This window comes from Daucus carota, chromosome 2 (assembly GCF_001625215.2).
Source record: "Daucus carota subsp. sativus chromosome 2, DH1 v3.0, whole genome shotgun sequence".
NCBI lineage: Eukaryota > Viridiplantae > Streptophyta > Magnoliopsida > Apiales > Apiaceae > Daucus > Daucus carota.
The window spans coordinates 11,591,071-11,613,327 of NC_030382.2; the positions used below are offsets into that span (position 1 = coordinate 11,591,071).

Consider the following 22,257-nt stretch of genomic DNA (forward strand, 5'->3'; position numbering starts at 1 on the left):
GGAGCTCCTTCGGTTGAAAGCACTTCCTATCTAGGTACTTATTTTACTTGCATTTTTTGTGTTACATATATATTCTTCTTACATGATGCATCTCCATTCCAAAAGAACAAACCTCAATGTAGAGCAAAATAAAAACGTAGAGAAAGATCTTTTTCACTCCTAAGCAAAGGCAGCCTTGTAGACTTTGAAATTCTATTACAAGACTATGAAACAGCAGTAAAATGCAAATTCAGCTACAAAACACTTTTTGATGTTAAGATGACTTGACTAACCGTTAATGTTTTTAATTAAAAACCAGGCTAAAAACGATTTGTTACTTACAAAGAGGAGGGAGAAATATCATTTATTGCCAATTTCATATCATTTACATTAGTCGCGTATATGCTTTTGGACTGTGTTTCCCCAAGTACCCAACTCTGTTGAAAACTTCAATAAGTACCATGCTTTTAGCCTAGCAAGAAATCATGTTAGCTTATACTTATCTTTGTCTTCTTTTGTAACATGTTACGGATAACAATAAAGATGTTAAAAGGAGGGAAGAAATAGGAACAGAAATGGTTAGAAAATGTGGTGGGCTTCCACTAGCTATTTTGATTTTGGGGGGAATTCTCGTAACAAAACCTTCGCTGATAGAGTGGGAGAAGGTGTATTGGGATAGTCGATCATCCCTAGATCAAGGTAAGGTTTTGGGAGAAAATCAACAAAACGAATTGTTTGACATATTAGTTCGAAGTTACAAGGAATTGCCAAATCAGTTGAAGCCATGCTTTCTATATTTGGGCAAATTTAATGAGGATGAATGGATAGATGCAGAAACAATGATGCAAGTGGCTGAATCATATCTGGGAGAACTGCTACACAGGAGCATGGCTCAAATGATATTTGATGATGATCTGGAATCATCATTCACAAAGTTCAAAAGTTGTTCTCTTCATGATCTTATGAGAGACCTAACTTTATCCCTGGCAAAAGTAGAACTTTTTTTCGAAGCAATTGATTTTCGAGAAGGGAACAAATTTCATCTCTCCATGTTTGCTTCCACGCGACCGCTTGTAGTCAATTGTGATCCTATATGTAGAACAATAAAACCTATCCAATATTGTGAAGGAACCTAATCACCAGCGATATCGATCAATGTTACTTATGAATGGTGATGAATGTACAAGTTTGTCACTAGTACTAGGATCCCATTTTTCCAATTTTAGGTTCCTATGAGTTTTGTCTCTTGATAATGTTAACCTTGGTCGACAAAAGGTTTCAGGTAATCATTTTGGTACTACTCTTTATAGTGTAATAGGCAGCCTTGTTTATTTGAGATATCTTAGAGCAAGGGATTCTAACCTGATGATTTTACCATGGGTACAATAGTTGGTGCTGCCACAGACTCTCATACTAGATAGAGGCCTCCGTGGTACCCTTTTCCCATCAAAGTCAATTATACTATTGGAGAAGTTGGCACATTTACGATATCTGTATCTTCCGGAAGACTTTTATGGGGTAAAGAAGAATGGAAATTTACGGTACACTGGGTTAATCAAATTAGAGACATTGGAGAATTTTGATACTCTGTTTTGTGAGCTAAAAGACTTACCGAAATTAACCAATCTTCACAAACTAAGGCTAAAGTTAAAAGATTATCAGCACAAACCAGTCTTCACAAACTGCTTAGCAGCACTTGGCCAGTCATCAACTTCCAGTTTCCGGTACTGGGCCCTTGATTTTGAGATGCATTATGAATGGTTGTTAAATAATCCAAACATGATACGACGGCTGGAATGATAAGTTCAACTTCGAGGAATTATGGATAAGTGGCTTGCTCCCAGAGTTGGCTGAATTATTTGAGCAGCAACAGCAAGTTAATAGAACTCATATTGATGCCTCTTTGAATAATATCACCAGGTTAACAATAGGGTCTTCGAACCTGGCAAAAGACCCGATGCCAGTACTAGAGAAGATTCCAAGTTTGAGGTATTTGTATTTGTTTTCTGCATATGGGGGAAAGAATATGGTGTGCTCAGCTACGGGTTTCCCAAAACTCACCCGCCTTGAAATGTAGCTTCTTTACAATTTGGAAAACCGGAGGGTGGAGGAAGGAAGCATGCCTATTCTCTCCGAATTGACCATTGCTGCTTGCGGTAAGTTGGAGGAGCTTCCAGAAGGATTGATTTTCCTCAATTCCCTTCAAGTACTAATGTTGCGGAAAATGCCTTCAAAATTATGTGATCAACAGTGAACAAGGACCCGACTTTTACAAGATTGCTCATGTTTCTGATCTAATCATCTGGTGAAAAATACAGCAATGAAATAGTTATATTAATACCAAAATTTGAGATTAGTAGAATATATCACTAATAGTTAAGTCTCTTTCAGAGTTCCCCTCTAAAACAGATTTCAACTAATAGTGCTGTAGCAATTGTTTTGTTTGTATATTTCCCGGTGATTAATTTTACAATATTTATGGCCACTAATTAGTTGCTCGAGAGTAGTGGTCTTTCTGGCCATCTGCAAATATTGTGAAGCTTAACTGTGACAGTAGTTTCTTTTAAAGATGGCAATATATTTATTGGAAATTTAGGTAGGAACAACCAGTAACTTGAGTGCTCAATATTTCTTATAACAAATCTCACTGACATTCATGGAATTGGAATGTATCATCTCTTTGGTCTTTATTGTATTGTGCGGGTCTTCCATTCACATGAGTGATTTGTTAGCGTGTTATCATTACACTGTCTGAAAGAGGCTAGGACCATCATAGTATTACTTAACAAAAATCACATCACTGAAAAAAAACATCCACCGTTCAGTTGTAGAGTGTTAGCGAAAGAGTCATCAATTCTGTTTGTTTCTGATCTCTATGGTTCAAACACTCTCAGTTTCGCTTTCTCTCACTCGAATAGTGTTCTGCAAATTGTATATTGTTTCCTGTTCTTTAGATCTAAAATCTGTTAAGAAATTGCTTGATTGATCTACATGTTTATACATAAAATTAACTCAAGATTTAAATAAAATTTATTATGTTGATCCCTCGAATAGTAATGGTATGGAACTAGTCATTACACTGATTGATGGTTCTTGTTATGAAATTGTGAAGAGGTCAATGGTTATAGATCTGACAGTTCAGAACAAGTTGTGTTTTGTTGACCGCATTGTCCTTAAATCTGCAATTGCTGCAACCTATAAATCATTTTCTAGGTGTAATAGTATGATCATTGGCCGAATTATCTCAGCTTTAGAACCACAGATTACTTCTAGCCTGCATTCGTCTTAAAGCTGCTGCAGAGTGTAAAATAGTGTTGCCATTGCCATCATTAATGTTTGGCAAATCTTGGTCCTTCAATTCCAACAAACAAACGAGAAGATTCAAACGATTATACATAAGAGCAAGTCCAATGCTAGATGCTATATATCTATTGCTATTGTTATAATATAGCATCAAAAAGTGTTTTTTGGTGCTAAAATAAAACTTGCACTCCAATGCTAAGTTCTATAACTAGTTTCAAATTTAACCAACTCATCAACTTTTAACTAACTTCTACATAGAACCAACTCATTAACTTTTACCTAACTCATTAACTCATTAACTAGTTTCCAATTTCTAGTTATTGATGATGTGGCAACATGGATGGATCCATCCTTGGTTTCAAATATAGAACCAAGGATGCATCTAAGCATGGATGCATCCAAATATAACACTCCTTTGGAGTTGAGTTTTTTTACTTTTGATGCTATAATATAGCAATAGAACCAAGTATAGCATTGCATTGGAGTTGCTCTAACACACAAATGCAGTACCGTCCCTTCTTCATCACATGATCCGGAAGTCACTTTTATCAGCTCCATAACAGAGTCATGTTGACCATTCATTACAGCCAAATGAAGTGGAGTCCTTCCATCCTCATCACGAACTCGGCACATTTCCTGATCGTACTCTAACAATAGTTTCACGATATTTGGTTATCCATTTGCTGATGCCAAATGAAGAGGAGAACGATCCTGTGAATCTAACCTGCTTGCAAAGTTAAGCTTATAAAAAAGAAGAGATTTGGCAAATTCAAAGTGACCTAAAATGGAAGCTAAATGCAGGGGGGTTTGTTTAAAGCAAGAAGATACTGAGACTCTAACAAGAGTGGTTCATCTTCTCTCATCACTGCCTCCAATTCCTCTACATCTCCTTTTACACATGCATTGTAAAGCTTCTTCTCCATCGCCTCAACTCTTATATCTTGTATTTATCTGTATACAGATATATTAATTACTTCTGAGTGGTTGTAAAAAGCGCATTGAGCGGCGCCTAAGGAAAATCGGCCTTAAAACGCTTCGATTTTGTACTAAGCGGGTAATTAAGCGTTTTTGAAAATTAAGCGGACTATTAAACAGATTAAGCGGTCAAATATGATTATATTTAAACATTACAAATATATATATTTTATTACAAATATTATAAATTTAAATTCTTAGTTGGCCTGATAATATAGAGAAGAGCACGAAAACTAACAACTGAAACGGATACGAGCACCAATCCCCCCCATATAATTAATCCACAAAGGGTAGCAAGGAATGTATTGTCATGCCTACTGTCGTCCCGTGGGTTGGTGGCCCAAACTGCACAGAAATAGGCCACACTCATTGCTGTGAGAGTTATCCACATGGCTCCCCGTATGAGCCAAATAAAGATCTTCTTTTTCAGAGTTGCGCCAGTCACGTAGAGAAAGATGATACTTAGAGAAGCCACAAACGAGATCGTGTTGGTTACCCAAAACGCACCACTCAGTGTTGGGTAGAAGAAGGCTAGAAGTGAATCAGCAGGTTCGAGATGAATTTGTCCTAAAACAGGGGCTACATTGTCTGTAGCATCCACTCCAGCGATTCCACCGGGAGGGTTAGTGGCTGCCTGGTAAGACATGGCAGCTATGACAGAGGCTGCTAGCAGGACGTACTCGAGCGACTCTACCTTCGGGGTCTCCTCTCTTTTTGCAGATATCTCTTGGAAAATGGTGAACGTTTTTAGCCGATTCCACAACTTCTTTTGCGGTTTGATTATTATGTCTTTATCACCAGCTACTGTGGTAGTCACCGTGAGTGCAGCATGCTCATGAACCCTCGAAGGATTAGCTGAGATGAGAAGCTCCTTAATTTCCAGGGTTTTCAGATCTTTCGGCATCTGCTCTACTATGTCCAAAGCTGTGAGACCATTTTTATTCCGGGCATTCACATCCACTTTATGTCTACTCTTGACCAGGTACTTCATCATCTGAGTAAGCATAAAAAGTTTGAAATGGATAGTTTCTAATTATGGGGCCGTTTCGGTGAGATTAAAATAAGTGTTTATTGTTTAAAATAAAAAAGTGAGGTAGAACCTAGAAACAAGTTAAGACTTATGAGTGATTAAAGTATTTGGATAAGAAGTAGAAGCCATGAAACAAAAGCTAGTATTCTCACTTCTTATAAGTACTTCTTGACTTTTTATAACACAAACGGTACGAACAAGTGCTTCTAACTTATTTCAAAGGAGCCTGACATGATGCAGGTTTATATGTGATCCCTACCTGCATTCGCTTCAAGGCTGCTGCAGTGTGTAAAACAGTGTCTCCATTGCCATCTTTCATGTTCGATAGATCATGGAAATTCAGCTCTAATAAACGAATCAGTAGATTTAAACGATTATAAGTAACACACAAGTGAAATACTGTCTCTTCATCATCAAACGAGTTGATTTTCATCAACTCAATAACAGACTCAAATTGACCGTTCATGACAGCCAAATGGAGAGGAGTCCTTCCATCCTCATCATGAACTCGGCACATTTCCTGATCATACTCCAACAATAGTTTAACAATATTCGCATATCCATTAGCAGATGCCACATGAAGAGGAGAACGGTCTTGTGAATCCAACCTACTTGCAAAATCAGGCTTATAAGAGAGAAGAGCTTTAGCAAATTCAAAGTGACCTAGCATGGAAGCTAAGTGCAGGGGTGTTTGGTTAAAGCAAGAAGATATCGAAAGCTGAGCAAGAATGAGGCCATCTTTTCTCATCAACTCCTTCAACATCTCCACGTCTCCTTCCAAACATGCATCGTACAGCTTCTTCTCCATCACCTCAATATTCATGCTTTATATCTGTGATATACAAAAATATATGTAAAATGTTACTGAGTAAAGAACTTTTTTCAAATTTTATAGTTTATTTAAGGTTGAAGATGAAGAGAAATCAAACTTAACTAGCAATAAGTAAAAAAAATAATAGGAAGCTAAAATTTCAGATTGGGACCTAATTGCTACCTGTCGGTGCAGAGATTAAGATCGAGGCGTAGATTGTGTTAAAGCAAAATATCTGATGCCTTTGTTATCATTCTCCCGGCAGCATATTTATAGGGGTTTAAGGATGAGAAATAATCAAATATTTGTTACTCTTCAATCCCGTCATTTGTTTATATATGGTTTGCCACCAAGATTAAGGAACATGTTTATATATCGTTTGGCAGAGGTTAAGAAATATGTATAAAACAGTGAAATAATTAAAAACTCATTTTAATTAACATATTATAGTAAGTATTTAAATCTCATTTTCTGAAGTAAATATCCCTTGTTTTTTAAAGTAAAAATAAGATAAAATTGAAACGCTGAGAAATTACTTGACTCTGCCAGACGGGTCCAATCTTAGGGGCCGTTTGAGTCTGAAATAAAAGCAATTAATCCTAGCTTAATTTTTATAAATGTTTTTTAACTTTTTACACAAACCGTACAAATAGATGCTTCTAACTTATAAATCAGAAGCCTAGCTTTTAATCCCAAAACAAACACCCCCTTAATTGTTTCTTTGAACTTATTTACTCTAACATGAAGAGTAATTAAAATAATGGATGTTTGCATATCCATTAGCAGCTCCCACATGCAAATCCAACCTAGCTACTTGCAAAGTCAGTCTTCTAAGGAAGAAGAGATTCAGCAAATTTAAAGTGACGACCTAACATCGAAGCTAAGTCAAGTGCAAGGGGTTTGGTTGAACTTGAAAATTTATGACTAATAGTAACATGTGGGTGCCTTGCATTGTTTATTCACACAATTCGCTGTCAAAGTTTATCCACGGGAAAATGACCTGCAAGTATAAACGCTCCACGTATATTATATTAAACGTAGGAATTTCACATTTCAACAATATATACCTAAATATTATTAATAAATGAATTTATACTTCACTTATTATAGATGATAGCCTTGTTAATCGTTATAGATATATTAATTTAGTAAAAATATAAATGTGATAATAGTTTTATCCAAACAGCTCCCTCATCTCAACTTCAATTAATGCCTTTTGACTAAAGATTATAAATTATTTTTCTATTATTTTATAAAAAATGAAAGTCACTGTAGATTAAAAATTATTTTTCGACATATTTTTTTAATTTTATCAATTGATAAAATTATAATAAATTTCAGTGAAACTTTAATCAATTTAACCACCACGCAAACATAGCAACTATAAAAAAGGATGGACAAAGTTAATCAAATGACAGCGATCTCTTCACTTATTTCTGCAAGCACGTTACACTGAAAAAATATCATAAATAAGGTGGGCTAAACAGAGAACTTAAAAGCACCCAGCTGGTACGTTTCAAATTGAGCTCAAAGTCCTTGTCTTCGGAGCAAATAAGCTTCACGGTACGGGTCCGTTTCGTCGTTGCTTCCCTTGACTTAAGAAATGTTTATTTATTTATAAATAAGATTAATTTTTAATTGATACTAATGTCTTAATTTTGAGTTAATTATTAACTTAATAAAATGTGATTAACTTAGTAATAGTGAGATTTAGAAGATAATAGGACAGTGACTTTTATTTTTATGAAATTATTAATTTAATTATTAAACCATCATCCAAGGCACATGACACGTACTACGAAGATTTACCCATTACATTTTGGTCTGGTTGACAATTTATCCGTGTACAATTTTTTTATCACCAGACGTTATTCTTATTTTGTTTGCCTCGTGATTTTCAAAGTGTGCCTGTTATAATTTGTGATTTCTGGTATGGGTTTTAAAGCAGACTGTTGGTTTGTGAATTTGACGTTGTGGCAGTTATTAGCAGTTATTGTTTTTCAATTCGTTGAACATAACGTCTCAGGGTGGGTTAGGGGATATTGAATCCATGACTTTTTGAGATGTTTGGATGATTTGGTTTGAAGTATTCCTCTAGATCAATTTTTATTTGTTGGTGGTGATTTTAATGGTCATATATATAGGTGCAAGAGCTGATGGGTATCAAGGTGTTCATGGCGGGTTTGGTTATGGTGTTAGAAATGACAATGGTTCGACACTTTTGGAATTTGCGGCAGCACATGATTTAGTGATTGTTAACTCTTGTTTCCGCAAGCGTGGAGACAATCTAATTACTTTTAGGAGTGGGGGACATGCCACTCAAATTGATAATCTTCTTATTCGCAGTAGAGATTTCAGATTTTGTTTCCAAAGGAAGCTTGTACTTCACAGCATCATCTTTTATCCATGGATTTGTCTTTGGATGGTCCACCTATGGAGGGATTGAGAGTTGTACACCTAGAATTCTTTATCGTAATTTACATGGATCGAAAATAGCAGAATTTAAGGACATGCATGAGGGTTGTTTTAGGTTGGTAGATGATGTGGATCAAATGAGGACACATATGGCTGACTCAATTCGATGTGTGGCACGGAGGACGTTGGGAGTGGCTTCTCAATTCGAGGTGTGGCACAAAGGACGTTGGGAGTGGCTTCAGGGAATGTTAAGGATCAGAGAGAGTCTTGGTAGTGGAATGATGATGTACAAGCCAAAGTGCAATTTAAGAAAGGGTGCTTTTTGGAACTCATGTCGTGTCCCGAAGGGCCAGTTTGGCATATAAAGCGGGAGTTATTTAAAATTGCAAAAAGAGTGGCTAAACAGGCAGTTGCGGAAGCGAAAACTATGGCGTATCAAGACATGTATAGTCGTCTAGGTACCAAGGAGGGAGTGAATGAAATTTTTAAACTTGCAAAAGCACGTAACAAACGCAGTCAGGATATTGGTGCGGTTCGATATATTAAGGACGAGGATGATCGGGTTTTGCTTCATGATGGGGATATTACAGCGAGATGGGGCAGGTATTTTTCTGAGTTATTTAACGCAGCTCGAGGAAGAGAGATTGTATTCGAGCAAGATAATGTCCATGTTTCTCACAATGATGTTGGTATGAGTCAAGATATTACTATGGCAGAGGTACGCGCAGCTTTAGGCATGATGGGTACAGGTAAGACAGTTGGGCTTGATGAGATTCCGTTTGAGGTGTGGCAGTGTTTGCGGAACATGGTGTATAATGGTTAACCGCTCTTTTTAATTTATATTTCGGACATCCAGGATGCCGAGTGAGTGGCGGTTAAGTGTTGTTGTACTCATCTATAAAAAATAAAGGTGATGCTCAAATCTGTAGTAATTATCGCGGTATTAAGTTGCTTAGTCATACGATGAAACTTTGGGAACGAGTTATTGAGTGCAGGATTCGAAGAATTGTTACCATTTCAGTGAATCAATTTGGTTTTATGCCTGGGAGGTCAACCATTGAGGCGATTTATCTCATTCGTTGTCTTATGGAGAAATATCGGAGCGTCGTAAGGATCTTCATATGGTGTTTATAGATCTTGAAAAGGCTTATGATAGTGTACCACGCGCGGGTCGTTCTTTGGAGATGTTTAGCGGCGCGAGGGGTTCCGGCAGTGTATATACAGACCATACAGGATATGTATTTAACGGCGGGGACATGTGTTAGGACACCCGTTGGAGATACTCAGTATTTTCCAGTTGAGGTAGGTCTTCATCAAGGTTCGGTATTAAGCCCTTTGATTTTTATAATTGTTTTGGGTGTGATTATCCATGACATTCAAGCTCCTGTGCCTTGGTGTATGCTTTTTTTGACATCCCTTAAATCCGGGGGTCTGGATTTGGTGTCACTAAGAGAAAAACCCAATTTAAAACATGTATTTTTGAGAGAAGCTAAAAACAATTATTTCGAAACTTGGATATTTTTAAAATGATTTAAATTAAAATTCAATTTCACCTCCCGAAAACAGGATTGCATACAGGCTATAGTATTGAAATCAGAAAATCGAAAATATAAATCTTATTACAACATATTCTACATTATCAGATAAACTTGGACAAGAAGAATAACTGATAACCAAAACTTAAATCTGATTTACATCTCAAAACTATCTTAATCACAACTAGTTCCCTTGACATCTTCCAAAATAATTATCCTGACCATCGAGGTATAACATACTCACTTGGAATCCTTGCCTAGCGTTATTCTTAAGCGCAACCCAAACAGGCGAACCATCTTTGTATCTAGCTGAAAGGGTTAGATAAACAACAGAATGAGCTACAAAAGCTCAACATGTAACTATAGTAAATAAATAAGACAACGGTTCAACTGAATACAATAGGAGGTTTCCGATGTAAGCAAAGATACAAAATTTTCAACATAGGTTCCGAAATTAAGGATCATTCCAAAGAAACCAATTTATAAACCATAAGTTCATAAAAACCATTCATTCCTCATAACTTTCATAAAATTTCCCTTTTCATAATATTTTCTTTCAAAACGTTCATTTAAGCTTCATTTTCAATCTCGAAAATCATCTCATTTTCAAAATAGTCCAATTACATGGACATTTATTTTCATGAAACATTTTACTCGATTGGAGTGCATAACGCTCTGGATTGCACGGGTGATCAGCCACGTACAATCCCCATACCGGACTTTACAGCCCCTCTGGACGTGAATAGGGTACCCGAAAGGCAACTATCATTTGGCCTTTCAAATGCCAGCCCTCACTGGTCTTCATAATGTGCCAGCCCTCACTAGTCTTCATAATCAAATAGCTGGGCCGGCGTTACTCGGCCACTTACGCCTCCAATCAATAGAATTCCGTGGAAAACCATTAAATTGGAAAACTTTCTCCTTTAAAAATATCTTTCATTTTAAAAACTTACCAACCTTTCAAATCATTAGGACACTTGCAAGTCTAAATCATTCTTAGTTTTAATTATAGAAACAAGTGCCATATTCTTGTGGGGTCAAGTACATGGAAAGAAAACGTCATTCGATCAAGTGAAAGATATTTCAAGATAAAAATATACTGGATACAAAAGCAAGATCATCGTGAAAGAGCTTGTACTCAAAGTGAGGCATTATATTCAGTGAGAAAGGAAATCAGGCTTTCATAATTCAAAAGGTAGTTCAAAGGTGACAGTACGTATATCATTCATCATTAAGCTGCTTAAAAGAAAGAGGAAAGTTACTTGCCTTAATCGCTTTCCTTCTTGTTCAAAGAACCTATTCTTCTGTCACCTAGTAGAGCATTTCCTATACCGTTTATTCTCACTTTTCTTTTGACAAGATTCCGCCCACGACATAGCTTCGTATTATCCGGTCATTCCTGATTCGACTTGCTTTGCAATTCAACTACTTATTAACGTCCTCGATACACACGTCTAGCTCGGTTCTACAAGATAGTACAATAACACTTCAATTGAAGAACAATCCAGATCGTCACTTAAATCATGGAATCGAACTCTATTTCTACCCATCGCGACATAGACAAATACTGTATATACACATATTGTCGCACAATTAAACAAGTAGTCATATCATCACGTATCAAATAATTCATATGCATTGATACTTATACATATATGACTATCGAATTCTTCTCGTATGTAATCTCATATCTGATTATATACAAACTAGTAACACATTAATAGTACATCCTTATTTTAATAAGAAAATTTCGGCAGCATCTCCTCTATTTATCGGACTATCCACCTGTTTTAATCTAGTATCAATAATCAACCCAACAAATTTCTAACCCAACAACTACAAACTAATGATACTCTGAACACAAATATAACTCAATAATTCATATATTAACTTTCCACAAAAATGACAATGCCCGTAATTTTACCTTAAAGCTTTGGTTGCTCAATCCCCACATCATGAACCGATATCAATATTAAGATTTAAATCAAAACCATAGTATGCCCAAGGTCACCTTTTTATAAAAATCGTCTGCCACGAGAATACTATGTCGTTCAACTATAATCTGCACACATGTTTCCTTAATATCCCAGTTTAATAAATAATCCCTTATGTAAAAATCTCATTTTATTACACCAAGTCATCATAAAACTTATATCATAATTCGGTTTCAGAATACTTAACTATCCACAAAACTTATCCATAAATATTCTGGATTCTTGAATTACTACATTTCAAACATTACACAAAGGCAGCAATTAATTTATCAAAACAGCTTGAATACTATATCCTCAGAATATATACATATATGAATCGAGTAAATTAACAACTATCGACCAATAACCATTAGTACACATTTATATTCCAATAAATCACAGCTCAACACATAGATTTGAATTTGCGAAAATAATTCTCTTTTTGACTTTAAAACTGAATTTTCATAAATCTGTGCTGCTGACAATCAAACATTTTTAATAAATCAGAAATACATGATTTTCACTTGAAATTTTTAGGAGACCTCCCTGGACTCCATGAATAGCTATAAAATAAGTTTTGGCTTAAAATCAAAGTATAAGTAATTTAACTATAATTTACAAAGTCATAAACCGAAACAGTTTTGCATTTTGCGCATACCTTACTAAAATAATCATAACTCCTTGCTCATTAATCTAAATGCTATAATTCTTTTCGGAGAATAAACTAGACTCCAACTAGCATATAATTCCACAAGAAATTAATGCTCAAACACAATACAAGCTGCCCAGAAAATGGTTCCAAACAGAGGCATTATCACAGTACAAATATCATCTCACACCTACCTCACTCAAACGGCCATAACTTTTAGCTCGATTAACTAAACTTTAAAATTCTTGTTGGTACTTGTTCTAGACTTCAGGGAGCACATTATCACAGAAATACTAAGCATATAAATTCACTCAATGAGCTCAGAACTGGGCTACAAATCAGACCAGCAGCAGCCTAAAATTTCAGCTTGATTTTGTATAGTTTAAAATCTTTAATCCACTACATTTACTCTTAAAATACCATTCCAAAATATATACAAAATCATCACACTCATACATATATTCTCGATACAAAAGCTTTGATATCCTATCATATACTCTTGTTATTCAAGTATCCAACTCATTCAAATATATTATGAATTAACGTTGTAATTGTACTCACACTACCAAAACAAATCAAATATCGATACACATATATACAAATTAGCATACTCACATATGACACACTAGATGAAACATGTTATATATCAAAATTTACGAGTTGACTAGTACGTGACAAAAAGATTATTGACTTGACGGATGGGCTTAAAAGAATGAGTTGGATTACAGCCAATGGGCTTTTGGTTTAATTAAAGGGAGAAAATAATTGTTGTTATCAAATGGATAAGTATGAGAATGAGTCGTAACAACCACGAGATTTAAGGAATTCAATTTGAGTGGAAAGCTGGATAAGGAGGCACAAGAACTGGGAAGTAGTTGCATGCACGTGGGGTGAAAGGAGTAAAAATAGGAAGTGACTTTCAAGAAGGACTCTCAAGGCTACTACTATATAAACACAACAAAGTAGATTTAAGAGGGGGGCCTACTAATATAGCCTATCAACAGCCTACTTGCCTATGTTATCTACCAACACTTACCTCCAAGCATTAGCGGTGAAAACAAAAACTACGTAGTATACATTTTATTTTATTCACATGCGGATTGTATTAATGCTCATTTGTACTACAAGTTCATAGTGAAATCTTTTATTGGCTGGGTAACAATCCCACCCGCGGTTTTTACCTTTACGGGGTTTCCGCGTCACCAAATTCTCGTCTTGTTTTATTTATTTCATTGTTCAAATTAACTCACTTAGCATTCACCCGTACAACCAATTTTTTGGTAAAACAATTTGGCGCCGTTTGTGGGGAGTGTGCTAAGATCGAGTTAATTTGACAATGACCACCGACATCTCACGACTTGAGTCGTCACAACCACTAACCGACGCCGAAAAGAACAAACAGCTGGAAGAGGCAATGAAGAAAATGCAGGCGACAATCGATTCCCTACAGAAAGAGGTCACGACACTACATAAAGACAAGAGCACATGACACAACAGGTCGATCAGTAGGCCAAAGAAGACCTTGCAGAGCGTAGCACGTCGTCTGGAGATGGTGAAGACGAGGCACCACAAGAAGAGGACGCTGAAAATGATCAACCTCCACCCGAAGACGATGAGGAGGAGGACATGCATGGTCGACATGATGAAAGATGTGACGACGACAGGGACGACAGACAGGACGGCGACCGGGATGAACACCACGACGGCCGTGAAAGACGGAGGTCGAGGCATAGGTCATCAAGGTCACGTGACAAGGTCCCAGAGTCAGTCAAGAAGGAGCTCAAAGAGTTCCGAGAGATGATTCAACGAATCCCAGGAGTGCCCAAACCTCTGGAGAAGGCGACCCCCACAAGCTACGCCGACTCACCTTTTACTGATGACATTGCACTTGTCGACATACCGAAGCGTTTTGCAGTCCCTTCTATGAAGTCGTATGACGGGTCAACGGACCCTCTGGAGCACATCGCCCAGTATAAGCAACACATGTTTACCATACCGATCACAAGAGATTTGAGGGAGGCCTGTATGTGCAAGGGGTTTGGTTCAACATTGGAAGGTCCAGCCCTACAATGGTTCGTTAATCTGCCCAACGGATCAATAGAGAGGTTTGCAGACTTGGTCGACACGTTCAATTTGCAATTTGCAAGCAGTCGGGTGTTTGAGAAGACGAACAACGATCTCTATAGAATAGTCCAACGACATAGGGAGCCGTTGAGAGACTACTTGATGAGGTTTAATAGAGAAAAAGTGACGATCACAAATTGCGACATCCCTACGGCTATAGAAGCCTTCAGATGAGGATTGGAGGGGGATTCATCATTGTATGATGAACTGACAAAGTACCCCTGTAGGACAATGGAGGACGTGCAGGCCAAGGCCATGGCACAGGTCAGATTGGAAGTAGACAGACAGGAGGACGACGAGGAGTATTACCGTCCAAGTAGAAAGATCACAACAGCCAGAATAAGAGATTACAAACCATACGACAGGACATCATCTAGTGTTGAAGGCGGTTCAAACACCATGGACGCGACAACACGAAAATTCACTGACACCTGCAAAGGCCCTTAACTTATAGACGTAGTGTTCGGACGAGGAGCATATCAATTGTCCACAATGGACGGATCACAAGTACCAAAGACCTGGAATGCTTTTCATTCAAATGCATATCACGTGTAATGTGTCTGACTATCTTTTTCTTTCTATTCTAGATGTCATGTTAATAAGTAAATTAGGATGATTGTTTTTTGCTTGGCCTTTCGCCACTTAGGATTTACTTGATGTTTGCAAATAATTACCATGCTCTAGTTGGTTTCAATTAATGAAATATGCTCATACCTTTGTCCGATATTACGCATGTGCTATAATATGTATGCCTTAACATACACTTGTTACACTTGTTTTTATTCTTCGATATGCCATATGATTTCTGCTTATGTTACACTCGTTGACTTGCATAATTTTTGCTATTGCTGTGTTAAATTACTTGTGCTTAGATTCACTTATCACATATTTTATGGGTTGATCACCCTTCACAATTAATTGACGCTTTCTCATTTTTATGTAATATTATACCGACACGTCAAAATATTCAAGTATCGCAATATAAATGACACATGACATTAAATCAGTCCTCGACTTCTACAACTACAATTACGAGCTAAGTTTCAAGAGGGATTTTGGCCTTTTAACTAGCCTACGAATGCGTGCATCAACGTTTGAAAATTATATATTTGTCGAATACATATACCACATGCATCAACGTGTAAAAATAAATTTGTCGACTACAATTACATATATTGCGAGTTTAAATACATCAACATATTTAAGATACATGTCGACGGAAACTCACAACCCTTGGTTGAGCACATTACACATAAATTTTAACATACATTTTTACATATTATCACTTACACGTGTCATGACATAGACTACATGTCACACATTACAATTACAAGTGACATATACGGTTTCAAACAACACATCACGTTATGATGACGATTTACACATCATTGTCTATAAGTTACACATCATGGACCGAAGACATACTACAAAACGCTTTACGTGTTAGTACATTACATTACAATCACTCCAAATTAAGGGGTCGCATGAACCAGTTTCAAGCCATGGATGCATAGGAGTATGATGTCGACAATGACAAATATGCGACATCTTGCACATGTCAGAAATATCTATAAGGGGCTTTACAAATATAATGCAAAGCAACGTCACAACTTGACATGTTAATACTATGGAGCTCTCCGACGGGTTGGCGGGGCTGTCCGACGGGTTGGCCGGGGCTATCCGATGGGTAGGTTGAGTTGAAAATACACGTAGCTCAACACACATAGTGGATGTCTACAATACTCATTCTTAACACATTATGAAAGCCATCTATGAGTAAGGGTTTTGGAATTACATCGACACGTCCAACTTTACAACATTTCATGAGACTACCCGACGAGTCGATCAACTTGTCCATATGTAGCCGACGCCTTCAATCTACAACACGTGATAGTGTGAGAAGATGACGACTTACATGTATCACATTGTTCAAAGGTGCACAAAAACTTTGAGAGGTATTTGTCAAGATAACCTCAAGCGAACGGGCAAGCGGAGTCAAGCAACAAGATCATCATTAATAAATCTATAGAAGGGGCAGACGACATGTAAGGGACGTTGGGCTGAGGAATTTTCATGGGTCTTGTGGTCCGACGAGACAACACTGAAGATGTCGACGGGACATACCCCACATAGTCTTGTCTATGGAACTGAAGCTGTCTTGAAGTCAGAAGTCATGATACCAACTGCAAGATATTGGTGCAAACATATGACGATAGGATGCACTAGCACATGATATTGACGTTGTGGATGAACTAAGAGAAATGACGAAGATATGGATGGAGTCTTACTGACAGAGGGTAGCAAACGCCTACAACAAACATGTTCGTGTCAAGACATTTAATGTTGGCGACTTGGTCTTGCGGGAGATATATCAGAATACTATGGACATGACGGCCGACAAGTTTGCTGACACATTGGAGGGGTCCTACCTTGTTGACGCTATGGTTGGACGCGGAGCATATTAGTTGTCAACCTTAGATGGAATTCAGATACACACGCTAACGTCAAACAAGGAAACGCTTCGTATGATTTGGGAAGATTTTATTAATTAATTAAATTAATTAATAAAATCTGGGGCTATTGTTATATATCAAAATTTACGAGTTGACTAGTACGTGACAAAAAGATTATTGACTTGACGGATGGGCTTAAAAGAATGAGTTGGATTACAGCCAATGGGCTTTTGGTTTAATTAAAGGGAGAAAATAATTGTTGTTATCAAATGGATAAGTATGAGAATGAGTCGTAACAACCACGAGATTTAAGGAATTCAATTTGAGTGGAAAGTTGGATAAGGAAGAACAAGAACTGGGAAGTAGTTGCATGCACGTGGGGGTGAAAGGAGTAAAATAGGAAGTGACTTTCAAGAAGGACTCTCAAGGCTACTACTATATAAACACAACAAAGTAGATTTAAGAGGGGGGCCCACTAAGATACATTAGCGGTGAAAAGAAAAACTACGTAGTATACATTTTATTTTATTCACATGCGGATTGTATTAATGCTCATTTGTACTACAAGTTCATAGTGGAATCTTATATTGGCTGGGTAACCAATCCCACCCGCGGTTTTTACCTTTACGGGGTTTCCGCGTCACCAAATTCTCGTCTTGTTTTATTTATTTTATTGTTCAAATTAACTCACTTAGCATTCACCCGTACAACCAATTTTTTGGTAAAACAAAACACACATATATAAACACAAGGTCATATGACCTCACTATTCGGCTTTCCATGGTCTCGAACCACCACTGCTAACATCCTCTCCATCCACAGACATGTACATACACACATATATATACGTAGACCCAGCCATCGCCGCGACTTCCTCGCCGTGAACCCCTCACCCATCGTGGAACTCAACACTGCCGCTTCCGGTTGCAACCTGTTATCCCTCACTACCGCCGCAGCAAATGACCTCAACGATGGCAAGACAACCGCGGCCTCATTCCGACCACACCAGACCCTCCGATTGCTCCTTTCCTCACTATCAATTGACAAACCCTAGCTTACCCCCTTTTTCCCCAATCTCTTTTCTCAGCTTCTCTGCTCGTTCTTTTCCCCGACTCTCCACCCATGTACTTCATTTTTTTTATCTGTTTGTACCATCTATGTAGTACAATTATAGTACAATCTATTTTCTAAGAAAAATATTTGTATAATTAAATTGTTTTATTTTTATAAGGAAAATAAATCTATATTTATCGAAAATTCTAGCCTTGATCTCGTATGGAAGCTAGTTCGAATTTTAGATGATAAATCATGGCTCAAAAATATTTTCAAATATTAAAATAAAATTTCACTAATTTAATAGATACATTGAATAATAAAAACACACGAGATACGAACATATAAAATGCATTTAACAATTAGTCACATTAATTTGACATAACTTGCACATAATTTTTATTACTCACACAATCACAAAATAAAATATATTCGATATCCCACTGACCCGGAAAGTAATTAAATAAATAATTTTAGAAACTCATCAAACTGGAATAAAATATAAAATTTTATTCCTCATTATCTTTAAAATCATGAATATAAAATATAACATTAATTCTGAAATCCGGGTCGTCACAATCTACCCCCCTTAAAAAGATTCCGTCCTCGGAATCAATGAAGTGAAAACTAAAGTGTACGATCGCTTTAAACCGTAATATTCTTTTTTTTATATGAAATCCTCTTAATCGATTTTGTAAACCTGCATCATCATCTGCTTTTGCTGATGGTACCCCCTCCTACGAAGGCTTAGCTCATGTTGGCAACTCGGTTGGCATACCTTCAGACTACTAGAGATTACAAGAATCTTGAATATTAAAACATGACAGATTTATGTATTGAAGCAAGTGTTATGTTATTGAATAAGGGAATAACTGAGAGATCAATATGATCTAAAGAACTCAATGTTGCTTGTCTTTATTCAGACACTACTAAAGGTAGTTAACCTTCTTGTATGTACAACACACACAAGTGATGGAGTCCCATCCAACTTCTATCACACAGACAGGCAGTACTTGTGTCCCCCACAACTAGGGTTGTTCATCTCAGTTGGAATAAGGAAATACCAAAAGTACTTCGAAATGGAGTTGACAATGATTGTCTTTTGATCAATGGACCTCAGACGCAGACCTTTGATTCAAAATCAAATAGATTCTAGATGTGCTAGTTTCGCTGAAAAGAATGGTCAATAATGATTTAATAAGCACAAATATCACTTTACAGACCAAGAGAGAGAGAACAATATTCTCTATTAAACATCTTCACGAAATAGAGGTAAAAACATATCACTCGAGGGAAATTAATCAATATAATCGAAAAAAGAGGAAGGTATTACCAAGAGTCTCACATGTATTTTCTCGATCTATTCTTCTAATGGACCTTTATTCGATTATAGTCCTTTCTTCTCAGTATTCGATAATGCTCAATATTGTACTTTATCATCGACTCGCAAGGGTCTCTGAAGATTGATATATAAATATCCACGATCATCAGGAGTCCTGCTCAGCTTCGCACGGTCCAAAATCTTATCGAGTTTCGTACAACCATCACCACTAAGTGTTGACGTCTTAACTTACTCATGAGTGCTATATCAGTATATCCACTAATCTACACGTGTTCTAGATAAACTTTAGCACTCATTACTTAACTATATGTGAAGTTTCTTACTTTGACCCTGCAGCTTTTATATTCTTGTACCAACTCTGTAATCATTTGACAAGAGGAATTGGCAATTCTCCAAACAACTCTCTACGTGGCAAGGAATACTTTAGAGTATGTGAAAATAACCACCGGTCTCTTGTCCTTTTGTCTTGTCCTTTTGTCTCGTCCATGGTATTAAACAAAAGGTGTGGTTGATTGCTATAAAAGCCATTATGTTTGGTTGATTATGCCATCAATATTCATTCCTAATTATATTGATAATTGCATTCTCCAAATAGATTCCTATTCTAGCAAAATGATCATATAGGCATGTTTTAAAAATTAATCATATTCAACTTTTCTACTTTATTTAAAGAAAATTCAATGACACAAAATCAATACCCACATATTATTGATGATTTAGCATCCATTATTACAAGCAAATTGACCTCAATGAAAAAATAATTTTATAATATGATAGATGTCATAATCAATCCCCCTTTTTTATAGCAACTAAACACATCTCGAGGATCTAAATGTTATATTTAATACCATGACGTTATTAATGCATATATTGACCACCAAACACAATGATGAGAAGATCTAAAATGCCATGACTTTTCATAATATGTTTGATTTGTTAAAAAATCTAATGATATATATTGTTTTGACAATGATAATATTGCATGTATTGCCGAGTGAAACAAAAAGAGGAGAAAAACAGACTCAAAAGGCGTTTCCAGACAAGACAACTTTAAGGACAACCAAGTTGTTACAATTGATTCACGTTGTGTGGTCCCATTGAGCCAACTACGATGGGAGGAAAAAAGTATTTCTTTCTCCTGGTGGATGATTTCAGTCGAGCAATGTGGGTTTTAATGCTAAAAAGGAAACATGAAGCTCAGTGTTTAGGACTGATCGTGGAGGAGAATTCAACTCAAATGAGTTTAAAAAATATTGTGAGGACGATGTAATTGAAAGACACTACACAGCACCTTACACTCCCCAGCAAAACGGGGTTGTAGAACGCAGGAACAGAACTGTAGTGGAGATGTCTCATTGTATTCAGAAAGAGATGGCATTGCCAGCAACATTATGGGGAGAAGTTGTTCGACATTCAATGTATATACTAAACAGACTACCCACACGTGCTCTATCAAGTCAGACGCCATATGAAGCATGGACAGGAAGTAAACCAAATTTGAGCCATATTCGAGTTTTTGGTTTTCTCACACACATGAAGATTGCCAATATTCATGTGAAGAAGCTAGACGACAGGAGCTTGGAGGTGATTAATCTATGCAAAGAGCCTGGAACCAAGGCATATAGAGTTTATAATCCAGTGAGCAAGCGTGTACATGTTACCAGGGATGTAATATTTGAGGAAACAAAAGGGCTAGTCAAGTCTCCAGCAAGAAAAGATTGATGACTGTGATGACGTTCCTTTCTCAGTTCCTGAAAGTCTCAAAGAAAGGGACTCGGTTCAAGACGATGCAGAGGAGACTTACGGTGAGGAAACCAGGAGTGGTTGTTTTGAGACACTACCACATTCACCAGTGAGTGGTACCAGTAACACAGGAGGTTCAACTTTGTCACATACACCATTAACAGGTGTTAGTGCACACAGGTATGATGACAGCAGCGAACCACAACGCTACAGACTGATTGGGGATGTGTACAACGACACTGAAGAAATTGAGTTGGATCAAGAGTTGTTTGTAGATGCTGAAGAACCAGAGATTTACGAGCAAGCTACAAAAGAAAAGAATTGGAGATCGGCAATGGATAAAGAAATAGAGTCTATCAAGAAGAATGGTTCATGGGAATTAACAAGGCTTCCAGATGGACATAAAACAATTGGTGTGAAGCGGGTGTATACGTTAAAGAAAGATGCAAGTGGAAATATTGTGAAGCACAAGGTCGTTTAGTTGCAAAAGGGTATGTGCAAGAGCATGGTATTGACTATGATGAAGTATATGCTCTAGTTACTAGATTGGAAACAGTTCGATTATTACTTCCATTGGCAGCAAAAAATAATTGGCAAGTGCATCATCTAGATGTAAAGACCGCGTTTCTCAATAGAGATATTAATGAGGAAGTGTATGTCGCAGAGCCAAGAGGTTATAAGAAGAAAGGACAAGAATAGGTAGAATAGGTTATCGGGAATGCTTACATTTGAACCAAAAGATAGACCTTCAGCTGAAGAGGTAAAAAATCAAACTAATTGTTGGAATTTGTCAATTTACCAGTGTTTTGTTGTGCATGTGGTGTTTTGATATGTGTAGGCTCTTTCAGATCCATATTTCAATAACTTAGCTC

General features: G+C 36.9%; 2 protein-coding genes across 2 annotated transcripts; one reads left to right on the top strand and one right to left on the bottom strand.

Moving 5' to 3' along the window:
- The first annotated feature begins 554 nt into the window (after positions 1–554).
- On the top strand, positions 555–3,268 carry LOC108207052 (probable disease resistance protein RF45). Its single transcript, XM_017377519.1, has 5 exons — positions 555–1,074; positions 1,206–1,261; positions 1,369–1,739; positions 1,900–2,008; positions 3,092–3,268. Exons 1-5 carry the CDS (start codon positions 555–557, stop codon positions 3,266–3,268), a joined length of 1,233 nt encoding a protein of 410 aa, XP_017233008.1.
- Positions 3,269–4,368: 1,100 nt separating this feature from the next.
- LOC108207948 (ankyrin repeat-containing protein At2g01680-like) lies at positions 4,369–6,428 on the bottom strand. The gene is made up of 3 exons (XM_017378398.2): positions 6,282–6,428; positions 5,547–6,119; positions 4,369–5,251 (listed from the first exon to the last, which is right to left on the bottom strand). Exons 2-3 carry the CDS (start codon positions 6,108–6,110, stop codon positions 4,439–4,441), a joined length of 1,377 nt encoding a protein of 458 aa, XP_017233887.1. The 5' UTR covers positions 6,111–6,119; positions 6,282–6,428; the 3' UTR covers positions 4,369–4,438.
- Positions 6,429–22,257: the final 15,829 nt, after the last annotated feature.

Coding starts and splice junctions, on each gene's coding strand:
- LOC108207052 (XM_017377519.1), top strand. CDS start 555: ATGGTTAGAAAATGTGGTGGGCTTCCACTAGCTATTTTGATTTTGGGG. Junction 1,740..1,899: donor TTTGAGATGCATTATGAATG/GTTGTTAAATAA, acceptor TAATATCACCAG/GTTAACAATAGGGTCTTCGA. Junction 2,009..3,091: donor CATATGGGGGAAAGAATATG/GTGTGCTCAGCT, acceptor GAAATTGTGAAG/AGGTCAATGGTTATAGATCT.
- LOC108207948 (XM_017378398.2), bottom strand. CDS start 6,110: ATGAATATTGAGGTGATGGAGAAGAAGCTGTACGATGCATGTTTGGAA. Junction 5,252..5,546: donor CAGCCTTGAAGCGAATGCAG/GTAGGGATCACA, acceptor ATGCTTACTCAG/ATGATGAAGTACCTGGTCAA.